The 12,719-nt window shown below is 40.7% G+C and overlaps 1 protein-coding gene across 2 annotated transcripts in view; it reads left to right on the top strand.

The window, feature by feature from the left end:
* The window catches only part of S100PBP (S100P binding protein), a 34,015-nt gene extending 24,229 nt beyond the window's left edge, over window positions 1-9,786 (top strand). For both annotated transcript variants that reach the window (XM_081086336.1, XM_081086337.1), the window contains exons 6-7: window positions 4,954-5,035; window positions 7,237-9,786. In XM_081086336.1, coding sequence (XP_080942462.1) covers window positions 4,954-5,035; window positions 7,237-7,336 — 182 coding nt within the window. In that variant the 3' untranslated portion in view covers window positions 7,337-9,786. The remainder of the gene's footprint in view (window positions 1-4,953; window positions 5,036-7,236) is intronic.
* The last annotated feature ends 2,933 nt before the right edge of the window (window positions 9,787-12,719 follow it).

The raw sequence follows: 12,719 nt of genomic DNA, 5'->3' as shown, positions 1-12,719 counted from the left end.
ACTAGGGTTCCTTTTTCTCCACAACCTTGACAACACTTGTCGGTTGGTTGATTTGTTGATGGTAGTCATTCTGACAGGTGTGAGGTGGTATCTCATTGTCATTTTGATTTGTATCTCTCGGATGATTAGTGACTTTGAGCATTTTTTCATATGTCTCTTGGCTTTCTGTATGTCCATTTTGGAGACGTGCCTATTTAGGTACTTTACTCATTTTTTAATTGGATTGTTTGTCTTCCTTTTGTTAACACATTGTGGGTGGATCACGAGCATTCTCATGTTTTCATATTACACAGTGTTTTACGTAAATGTTAAAGGCACGCCTTAAAATTAAATACCCATTGCATTTTGAAGTTATCTATTACACGTTCTTATAAGCTAATATCTTTATTTTAATATATACTTTTATTGATTTTAGAGAGGAAGGGAGAGGGAGAGATAGAAACAACAATGATGAGAGAGAATCATTGATTGGCTGCCTCCTGCATGCCCGCTACTGGGGATTGAGCCTGCATGTCCAGGCATGTACCCTTGACAGGAATCGAACCTGGGATCCTTCAGTCCGCAGGCTGATGCTCTATCCACTGAGCCAAATCGGCTAGGGCCAAGCTAATATCTTTTTAAAGTATCATACTTTGTAAAACTTTTTTTTGTACTTGTTCAGTAGAAACTTATCTGGCCACTGGGTAAAGCTAGCAATGTTCTGCCGAAACCGGTTTGGCTCAGTGGATAGAGCGTTGGCCTGTGGACTGAAGGGTCCCAGGTTCGATTCCGGTCAAGGGCATGTACCTGGGTTGCGGGCAAATCCCCTGTGGGGTGTGCGCAGGAGGCGGCTGATCGATGTTTCTCTCTCATCGATGTTTCTAACTCTCTCTCTCCCTTCCTCTCTGTAAAAAATCAATAAAATATATTAAAAAAAAAAAAAAAAAAAGCTAGCAATGTTCTTATGCCAGTACCAGGCTGTTTTGAGCACAGTGGCTTTGTAGTATAACTTGATATCTGGTGATTCCTCCAACTTTGTTGTTCTTTCTCAAGATTGCTGCAGCTATTCGGAGTCTTTTTTGGTTCCATGTACATTTTTGGAGTGTTTGTTGTAGATCTGTGAAATATGCCGTTGGTATTTTAATAGGGATTGCATTGAATCTATAGATTGCTTTGGGTAGTATGGACATTTTAATGATGTTGAGTCTATCAATTCATGAACATGGTGTATTCTTCCACTTAATTATGTCTTTCTCTGTCTCTTTTTTCAATGTCCTATAGTTTTCAGAGTACAGGTCTTTTACCTCCTTGGTTAAGTTTATTCCTAAATATCTTATTGTTTTTGTTGCAATGGTGATCATTAAGTCTTATTAATAGTAAAGGTTACCATAGTCCATCAGTAAGTTCTTAGTGCTAATGAAAACTTAAATTTTTTGAGTTTAGCTGAGCCCTAATTATTGAGCCCTTGTTTACACAGTGCTGTGCCATGTGCCAACTGGGCATACAAGAGACATACTGTGTTATGTTTCTTGCTTTCTCATCCCCACTACAAAATGTCAGTCCCAGAAAAATTTTTTAGGAAACTCAACCCATGGTATTTTTGGAATTTGGGCTCTGTCACTAGCTATGTAACCTTGGACAAATTGCTTCTCTGTGCCTGTTTCTTCATCTGTAAAATGGGGGAAACACCACATATGATTGTTATCTATAATAATAAAAGCATAATATGCTAATTAGACCAGATGTCCTTCTGGATGAAGCCACCACAGCAGGGGCCGGGGCCGAGGCAGCCGTAGAGCAGCCGCGGGGCTGAGCCCCTTGCACGAATTTCATGCATCAGGCTTTTAGTAAGAAATAAGTGAACTAGTATATATAAAACACATAGGATATTGCCTAATATATGGTAAGTGCTGCTGCTAGATTATGATGCCTAGCAGTTGAATACATGAAGCCTCCTTGGGCCTCATCGATCAGTCTTTTTTTTCTTTTAGTTTAAAATAAATAGGTTTCTTGGTAGGAGGTTTATAGTATATCTTTAGTTTCCATCATCAAGACAATTTTCTAGAGATAAGTGAACTGAAGGACATGGTCTATAGATAGTCTTGTTTCATTTTGAGGTTGGACACCAAAATTGCATATCTCGCCAGCCCTTCTTTGATGATGCTTTGGCAGGAAGATTTTAGTTTGAAATTCTTACTAAGCTGATTTCCCCTCATTGCAACATCCTTTTTGGGAGCTAGAGGGAATGGGGTGCTAGTGATGTGAAAGTAGGGTATAGGAAAGGGGCAGTTTAGAATCAAGACCTTTGATTTTAGCTGGACAAATCTATAGGCAAGGGATTTTCTAACTAGAAATTACTTTCTTGCCGAAACCAGTTTGGCTCAGTGGATAGAGCGTCAGCCTGCGGACTGAAAGGTCCCAGGTTCGATTCCGGTCAAGGGCATGTACCTGGGTTGCGGGCACATCCCCAGTGGGAGATGTGCAGGAGGCAGCTGATCGATGTTTCTCTCTCATCAATGTTTCTAACTCTCTGTCTCTCTCCCTTCCTCTCTGTAAAAAATCAATAAAATATATTTAAAAAAAAAAAAAGGAAGAAATTACTTTCTTAAAGGGGAAATTTATTCCTGATTTATATTTCTTTATCAAGTGAGATTAATATTTTTTATTTCCATATTAGTGAGACCGAACATTTTTTCATTATGTTCCTTGATCACATATTATATGAATTGCCTATTCATGTCCTTGACCTATTTTTTTGTTTTATATGAGACTTACCGTTGTAGAAAAAGGATATTAAACATTTGCCAAATATATTTCATATATATTTTCATTTTGTCAGTTGTCTTCTTTTATCCTTGGTTGTGCTTTTTTATTTTACTGCACAGAAACTTTTAATGCAATGAATCTATAAATACTTCCTGAAAAGTATTATCTCATTATGGTTAGAGAGAGAATATCTGCTGAGTGCTGCTGAGTGTCATAGTTTATATGTAGACTTATCCATTTAATAAGCATTTTTCCTTACAAATAGGTGATTGATTGTCATAGGATTTGAAGACTCATTGCAAACTAACAGGCCTGAGGCTGTAACATCATAATAATAGCTACTACTTACTGTACATGGGCTGTATGCCAGGCAGTTTGCTATGTCTTTTATGTACTAGTAGAGGCCCGATGCATGAAATTTGTGCAAGAGTAGGCCTTTCTTCCCTCAGCTGCCAGCACCGGCTTCCCTCTGGCATCCGGGACCCGGGCTTCCCTCACAGCCCCGGCTTCATCCGGAAGAATGTCCAGTCTAATTAGCATATTACACTTTCATTATTATAGATGTTCCTAATACTCCAAGCTAAATATTACTGTCCCCCACAGTGCCTTAATGAGTAAAGTGGGACTAGAAGAAATGGCCCTGACCGGTTTAGCTCAGTGGATAGAGCGTCGCCTGTGGACTGGGGGGTCCTGGGTTCGATTCCAGTCAAGGGCATGTACCTTGGTTGCGGTCACATCCCCAGTGGGGGGTGTGCAGGAGGCAGCTGGTCAATGTTTCTCTCTCATCAATGCTTCCCACTCTCTCCCTTCCTCTCTATAAAAAATCAATAAAATATATTTTTTTAAAAAATCAATAAAAGAAAGAAAGAAAGAAATGAAATGATTTGCCCAGGGTCAAGAACTAGTTAGTGACTGGATTGGAAATTTATCTGCTTAACTTCAAAGTTTATATACCTTTTTTACAAAGGTCGGCTCCTTGAGGCTTTGAATAAATTGGTCGTAAATATTTTTTACCTGAACTTGAAAAGATGGTCTGTACCTTAGTTAGAGTGCTCTTGGTTCCTGAGAACATAGTAGATAAGATAATGAGAAGTATGTAAACTAGCTAAAAGGAAGATCTCCGCTGTCTAGGGCAGTGGTTTTCAAAGAGTAATTCCCAGACCAGCAGCATCAGCATCAGCATCGCTTGGGCATTTATTAGAAATGCAAAATCTCACTTCCCACTCCAACCTACAGAATCAGAAGCTCTGGGGTTGGAACCCAGCAATCTGTTTTATAATACCTCCAACTGATTATGATGCATGTTAAAATTTGAGAGCCACTGGTCTAGAGAAGTTATTTTGTTTTCTCAAACCATAATTCTCTTGTGAGCTTCAGCCTAAGTCTCAACCCTTAAGTGCAAAATTAGTATCACCAAATAGTGGCAAAAGCTGAACTCAAAGCAGGTTGTTTTGAGTCCAATTTAATAAGCACTTAAAGCAAGTATACTTTCCTGAGCTATAGTTTTTCATCTCTAAAATGATGTTAATAACATCTCTCTCCATATAAGATATTTTTTTTTTTAGAATTAAGGTAATGTGTAAAGTGCTTACTAGCACCTTGCCAGACTGCCAGGTAGGTGTTTGAGAAATTGCCTCCAGCAATTTTTCTAGTCAAGCAAAAAGCCCCCACCCCTCTTCCATTCTCAACTTCTCTTGTTTCTTGAATGTATTTTGTTAACTTGTGTTCTAGGCCTTTGTATTAGCTATTTCTCTTGGACACCCGCACCTCCTATCCTTCTTTATCTCACCAGCTTCTTATGTCTTCAGATCCCTGCTTATAGTTTACTTCCCTTGGAGGGGACTTTCTCTAATCCCCATACCCCAGTCTCTGTGTGTCACTGCGCATATCACAAATTTTGGAATCACCTAGGGCAGATGCAGTCTCTTATATACCACAATATTCTAGGGGACAGTAAAGTTCCTCACACATTGTAGGAGCTAATAAATGTTGAATGAATGAATGGTAGCTGTCTTATTGTTTCATCATCATCACCCAAGAGCAAGTTCCCCTCTCTGGCTTGTAGTTTTTGTGCTGACTGCTTGTGATGATCAGAAATAGATAGTATTAGGACCAGTGCTTGTTTTCTCTTTCTCTGAAAGCTTTGACCTAGGCTGACATGATAGTTCACTGAGCTGCTTTTTAACCACTGATCTCTCTGTATTGCAGGTGCCTTGGTGGAACTGTGTTCTTTGATGGATCAAGTTCATCATATGCATAACCATCCGCATCCTTCGGACCTCACCATTCGGTGAGTGGGTGATTAAAAGGAGGAGGAAGAGGGTAGAATTTGGCTATAGGAGGAATGTGGTGGGAAGTTGAGGTTATAATTGTTTAAAATCAGAGGTGGAAAGAGAGGAATACAGTATAATGGAATAAGAACTGGACTGACATTCAGGAAACCTGGGTTCTAATACTAGCTTTGCAGTTTTTCATCTATATGATTTTTATCTAATCACTTTTACTTCTCTGGTTCTTGCATCTGTAAAATTAATATGTTGGACTAATTATGTTGGACTTTTAAAAAATATTTTTATTGGTTTTAGAGAGAGAGACAGAGAGAGAGAGAAAGAAATATCAATATGAGAGAGAAACATCAGTCAGCTTCCTCCTGTAACCCCCTACTGGGGATTGAGCCTGCAACCTGGGCATGTGTCCTGACCGGGAATGGAACCAGTGACCCTTTGGTGCACGGAACAATGCTCAACCAACTGAGCCACTCCAGCCAGAGTTCAAAGGGCCTTTCTAGTGCTGAAATCTTATGGATTCTTTTTTTTTTTTTTTTTACAGAGTGGAAGGGAGAGAGATAGAGAGTTAGAAACATCGATGAGAGAGAAACATCGATCAGCTGCCTCCTGCACATCTCCTACTGGGGATATGCCTGCAAACCAGGTACATGCCCTTGACCGGAATCGAACCTGGGACCCTTCAGTCCGCAGGCCGACGCTCTATCCACTGAGCCAAACCGGTTTTGGCAGAAATCTTATGGATTCTTGATGCAGTGTTATTTTATAGATTTAGTCAGTTACTTTGATCGGCTACCCAGAAACCTTAGAATCATTTTTGACTCCTTTCTCTCTTTCCATATATTTAATCCATTAGCAAATTTTATAAGCACCACATACAAAATATATCCAAAACCTGATCATTTTGCATCATTTTCACCTGGATTATTGCAAATCTAAATCATCTCCTGTTTCTGCCTTTGCCCGTCAACTGTTCTTAGCTCAGCAGCCAAAGAGATTCTTTCAAAGCATTAGTCATAAGTTAGATTCTCTTCTTTGCTCAGGATTTTCAAGTGGTTTTTGATTTCTCATCTTCTCATCTTGACGATCCCCTACATCTCCTATAAGGATCATGGCCTAGTCTGACAGCTCATCAGCCTCAGTGCTTTATTCATTCTGCTCTAGTCACTGGCTTCCTTGCTGTTTTTCAAGTATGCAGACATTCCCATACTTCAGCCTTTACACTCATTGTTTCCTCTGTAGTTGTCAGAAAAACAATGTAGCGTATTGGCTATTAGATAAATTCTGGTGTGAATTCAAATCCAGGCTCTTCTGCTTACTCCACTGTATAACCTTGAGCAAGTTAGTTAACCTGAGGATCAAGTTTCCTTACGTGTACAAGTTGTTAATGAGAGTGCTTTTCTCATAGGATTGTCATTAGCATTAAATGAGATGAGGTGTTCAAAGAATTCAAGTGCTTGTGGATAGGGCTAGGTAAATGTCAGGTATTATTATAATTATTTTCAACCATGGCTGTTCCTCATAATCATCTATGGAGATGTCCGGGCTCTGATTATAGGGATTCTAAATCATTAAGTCTGGGGGTGAGGAAGGGGCCAAGAATCTATATCTTTAAAATGTTTCCCAGGTGGGTTATTAGGAACAGCTGGAGTTGAGAGTGGGCTCAGATGATCTCAATGGGTCCTCTTAAGAACCCCAGCCCAGCACATGACTAAAGGAGACTCAAGAAACTCTAAGTCTGTGCTATTAATTGTTCAGTCTCTAAACTTGCAGTGTGATGCTCACATGATGACTTACCTTCTCTGGGAATTTTATTCTAATTTTAACTGCTGTGTCCTGAGCAACCTTGAGCTGTGTCAGACAGGTCCTGTTGGAAGTAGAGCTCTGATGCAAGAATGAATTGTAGATCCTGTTCTAAATGTTTCTAGAGGGGAAAGTATTTTTTTTCCTACTTAGTCATTATTAAACATTGAACATTAGGTTTTCTTGGGACATTTGTTACCACATAATACCTGTCTGGGAATTAGGTGGCTTTGGAATTTGGAAGGAAATAGCAATTATAATGTGACTTTTGTATAAAATTTCTAAAATTTTGAGAATTGAAATTTGATTTCTTAAAGTAATGATATTCTTAAAATAGTTGTATACAAAGAGCCATACCAGCTGAAACCATCATCTTTTCTGTTTTTATTTTCTCTCTTGACAGAAACTATGCCCGGTTCCGACAGAAACCTCTGGAAAGATACAGTCTGACTCAGTGGGTTGACAGGAACAAGCGAAGCCACCAGCGGTTCCAGAGTCTCTAAGATATCCAGTACAGTCCCTGTGTCTCACCCCATTAGCAGTGAAGGTCCCTGTCCAGGTCCTGTCCAGTGCAACATCTCATCTTCTGCTGTTTTGTGCTTGGCAGATTTTGAATTTTATTTTTCACAAGACTTTTATTTAAAGAACTTTTTGCCTTTTGGAAGTGCCCATTGCCGACTTGAAATTTTTTGTATAAAATCCTTCAGGCGTGCGTGTGTGCGTGCGTGTGTTTAAGCAGTGTTAAGATGATACAGTTTTTATTTGTTTCTTTAAATTGAAGGTGGCCACCTCCTGAAAGCCAACATTAAGCCAAAACACCCAGGCTCAAACTAAACACCCATCTTTATGCAGAAGTGAAATCTACTGGTGCCCAAGAGAAATAATCGTTTAATCTTCTGTAAGGTAGAGATTCTTTATCAGGCTGCAAGCCAGTGTTAATTGCTCATGACTTATAAATGGATACAAGTAACTTTTAATACCCCTCTTAATTTTTTATTTGAATCTCTAAATACCTGTCAAAATTTTAAAGTTGGTAATCCAAAATGTTTGAAATAGGATAGATGTCCTGTTGAAAGGACAAATTAAAAGTATAAATCTTCTCTCCTTTTTGTATCTACTATCTGCCTTTATTTTTGGCTTTTATTTCACCCTTTATCAAACTTACTTTGCATAGTAGTGTTTGCAAATCGTATACATCTTAACTTTGACAGAAGACTGCTGACTGAATAACCCATGTTGATTTGTGGTCTTGTAGCTGTCTTCTCTGCCTTTTTTCAAGGATTTGCCTTTTTTTTTACCCAGTGACCACTGTGCTCTCTAGGGTTCGACTGATAAATTCCTGTTAGACATGGATGTGCCTCTTAAGAACAGTGTCCCTACTGTATTTACTGAAGAGCTGCTCACACAGGGTCTCCACTCCAGGACAGTCCAAAAAGTCAATGCTATTGAGGCTTCAGTTTCATCTGCTGAACCCAGACTTTAAGGATGAGATCATGTGCTAGTGAGCTTCCATTCTGTGGGAGAAACGTTGGAGAGGCACTCTTTTGTCTCCGTTATTAGTCAACAAGAGGTGCCTTTAGACCCTGGATGTTATCATCTCATTTGGTCGAACCTCTGATGCACAGTTTCACAAAACTGCTAACATGGGTCTAATATAGTTGTGATTAAGCCTGTGCACAAAAACATTACCTGATCTTAAGGTTTGGTTTTCTAACCCAAGTTGACAGACTGCAGCCCTTTTGATGGATGCCTTAGGAGTTTGCAATTCTTTCTTTAAAGACAGCTCTAGACATCTTTCGGGAGATTTTGCAGTCCAGTATTCATGCTGTTGCTCACTCTCTGTGAAAGCTGTACATAGTTGCTGTAGCACAGCCTGTGATACTGGCTAGCTGCCTCTCTCTGGTTTTGTTGTTTCATCAGCCCATCTTTGTGAGTAACCCATCTTAAACATCCTTCCCTGCTTTAGAAACTGACTTGGGAAAAGCTTGGTCATTCATGCCACCAATAACTTTAGATGGATATCCTTAAGTATTTATTGTTTTTATCTGGTTAAGGATTCTCTTTTCCTTGGACATTTGGTTTAATTCCGAGACCAAAATGCTAAAAAGTTACGTGCAAAGGCAAGAGTCAAATCTATTTTTTCAGTTATCATTTAATATGTCAGTCACTTCTCCAGGTTTTCTTAAATTAGGTTGATAGAATGAGACAAGTAAAAATCTACCTTTGGAACCACAGTATAGCTAAAATTAATCATAGCTGGAATAACTAGCATTGCAACTGCCTAGGGCCCCGTAGATAACCCAAGTTCTGAAGAGACAGTGTTTTGCTTAGGCCAAAATCTAGGACTCATGTTCCTACCTTCCTGCTACAAAAGGGTTTAAGCCTGAATCTGTAATGGGAGCATCGCCTTTGCCAAATCATATGAGTGACAGGTTAACTATAAAATGTGACAATCACATTTCCTCTTTGCTCAAATAATTCTGTTTTTCCAAAGCTTTAGCAGCTTAATTAAATCTTTTGGACTGGAGGAGGAGAGAACTGTTCTCTAGCAGTTAACATAATATTCTTCAAGGAGAAAAAAACAGCCAAAGAAAACTCATTATTAGGCATGCCCGCCTTAAAGAAGCTGGTGGGTAAAATCTGGAGTTTTAATGTTTTTAAAGATGCACATCTATGTTAACATACATTTAACTGCCTACCTACCTTTCTTCAGCCAGGATGACATTCTCACCACAGGGGTATTGATGAAGCAGAGTAAAAATGTGTTTATGTAGTTTACTTAGAGGTAAAGAGCCGGAAATAACCTGCAATTTTGCATCTAATGCAGGTCCTGCTTTGAGTTTTTGTCAGGATCAGTTATGAAACAAGTTTGGTGCTTCCTCTTTATCATGGTTTTTCCCTTGTAGCAGTTGTGTTTAATGTCATTAAAAAGAAATAAAAGTTCTTGTCAGTGGCATATGTACTGTGACCGTCTGTTGCAGGCTTTGAAGGAGGGTTCCTTCCTCCTTTGCGTAGGTAGGTTAGTGGGGTATAGGAGGGGGTGGCAGTTAGTAGAATGTGGTGCTGGGGAGGCGGGGGTGCATGCTCCCTATTCTTTTGAGGGTAAATTACAGTGTTGAAAAAGGTGTTCCTGCAGCTAAGAAATGTTGAAATTGATTGGGATTTGCAGGTACATATAGTGCATGTCAGGGGGCTGACACTGGGAGAGCCTGAAATATCACTGGGCTGCTGTTTTTGCAGAGGAAAAGGGCTCAGCCTGCTCAGACAGACATTGCCTTGCCTTCCTCCCCATGTTTGTGTTTGACCTCTGTGCCTCTGCCACTCCAGAGTTAGCCCTGATTAAGGAGGAAGCTGAACCATCCTGGGACATTCTCCCTTTGAAAGGGATGTGAAGTCAGAATTGATAGTGCAAAATTAAAGCTTGTTCTTCTCCAGAAATTGACTGTTCCTAGAACCTGGGGTGAAGGTTGGATAAATATGGGTCGATGTGGGAGACACAGTGTTCCTTAGATCCTTTCCGTGAGCCTAAGCTTCTTAGTACCCTTCTTAGGAACAAGGATGAAAGGGAAGGCAATAAGAGCTCAGCACCTAGATTAGCCAATGCTTTTTAAAATTCAGCTCCTACTGAGAAAATAAGGGGCAACATGTTTGGACAGGCTTTCTGAGCTGCTGTTCTATAAATTTCATCTAGTATATATTTTACAGTCCAAGTAGAAGGTTCAATATAAATTTGCTAAGTACTCAGCTATTTGATATTGTTTGAGTCAGAGGTGCTTCTGACTTGTACATACCTATTTTGTTCCTGTCAGGTAGACAATCCTTAGTCCAGGAATTGCTCATTTCCTTTTTCACAAGGTATGACCGTAGGTTTCAAAGGTTTCAGGGACCAGACTGGATTCTCTGGAATGGTGGTGTCCCTTACCCTCCGTTTGTTTTATGTTATGGAAAAGTGAGGACAAAGACAAATGGACCTTCTTGAAAATGGGCTCATTCTGTAACCATTCTTTAAAACATTCTCCTGTTTTGAGCTTTTACAGAAAGAAAAAACCCCAAGCACCTAAAACTAGAAAGCTGAGTTCCTTGCTCTTCTGGGTATTGTCCTGCTTTCTGAGAGTAAACAATTATTTCTAAGCTGATTCTAAGGTATGCTTGGCGTTGTATGCCTAAGCACCTGTCAGGAAAAAAATTCCCTCCCACTTGGCACAGGAAGTATCAGCTGGTCAGTGGTGGAATTCCTTAATGAACAAGCTCCTGCCTTGTCAATCCTCCCCACCTGTCTTCCCCCTGTGACAACTGGGACATGCCATAGACAGAAAATCTGACCCTCCCTAGCACCCACTGAGAAGGCGATGGGCCCTAACTGATTTGGCACATTGGCAGACTGAAGGATTTCAGGTTCGATTCCAGTCAAGGGCACATGCCTGTCTTGCGGGCTCCATCCCCAGTAAGGGGCATGCAGGAGGCAGTTGATTAATGATTCTCATCATTGATGGTTTCTATCTCTCCGTTTCTGAAATCAATAAAAATATTTTTTTAAAGAGAAGGGGGTGGAATGTAATCATTTGGACAATCTTCAAAGCAGTCCATGGGATAGTCATGAAATGTATCATTAAGGAACTCTTTGTATACAAAGATTCCCTTCAATTTAGCTTCAAGTAGCTTGATGAGATTGGAGCTGGGGGTGGGGGTGGGGATAGTATCCATTTACATAAACAGTTTGTTGGAGGCTACTTAAAAAACTGACAAATAGGTTTAAAGAAGGTGAGAAAGTAGAAGTCTGAAACGTGATGTTTGGTGAGATTTTACATATTTCTGTAAAGGGTTGAATCAGAGATCTTAAAAGTGGATTCTAGAGGAGGCCCATACTGAAAAGCTAGTGGTTGAAGGGACAGGATTACAAGGAGAAAAGGGCTCCTGCTCCCATGAAAACAGTCCACAATCCTTCCCTAAATTCTGGGGTTTCCCTCTTGTTCCTGTGAGGAAGCCCCTTAGCTCCCAGTCTAGGTGGTGAATGGGGTCTGACAGTTGAGGAAACCAAGGCCCACTCCCCATCCCACCCTCAAGTAACTGGTCTGAGGCGTTATGTGTTATATGTATTATAAGGTGGGGTCTCCTGCCTCTCAGCCCTCCATTCCCTCCCACAGGCCTAGTGTGGTCTGCAGTCAGGTCTCAGCCTCAGAATCAGCAGTGAGCAATCTGTGGATGTATGTGAGTGGTGAAGAGACCACTTCCCAAGTCAGCTGTAGGGTTCTGTGCAACTACAGTTGATTCAGGAAAAGCTCAGTCATTAAAGAACTTGGGGGTGTAGGTAGGTAATTAAAGGCAACAGAGTTTAATGCAGGACTGTTGTTTGTTTTTCTCCCTTCACACCCTCAGCTGATGCACTATAGGCACAGATAAGAGGGAGACGGGAAACTCCCACTAGCGGTGCTTCCTGAGCCCACTGACAGCTTCTGCACCTGATGCTGACTTGGGGGCTTCTCCATCACTTGGCACTATGTGAGCACAGGACCTGGGAAGTACCTCTCAGGTTTGGCTTGGGGTTCTGGGTGCTAATCGACTTCCCACTCAGCCTCTAAGACCTGCCTGCTTTTGTTCTCAGAACCTTCCAGAACAGCCTTCCCTAAGCCCGATCACCAAGTTCTTGCTGGTTCTGACCGAAATGTTCGAGGTGCCCCATTTACTGGTTTGCTCTTTGGCTAATGGCACCATTACTCTACCTTTCAGCCTGCTGTTGGGATCATAGGATATTCCTTTAACAGTCCAGAACGGCATGCTGTGATTACTGAGCCGCAGCAGGCAGCTTTGCAGTTCTTCACTTCTCTGCTCACCCCTGGGAGAAACAGACTGCATTCCTTTGGCCAAGGAAAGCACCCACCCCATCCG

Source organism: Myotis nattereri (assembly GCF_964212035.1).
Source record: "Myotis nattereri genome assembly, chromosome: 3".
NCBI lineage: Eukaryota > Metazoa > Chordata > Mammalia > Chiroptera > Vespertilionidae > Myotis > Myotis nattereri.
Note: the sequence above shows the minus strand (reverse complement) of the source record. Positions and strands in the feature narration are given on the sequence as shown.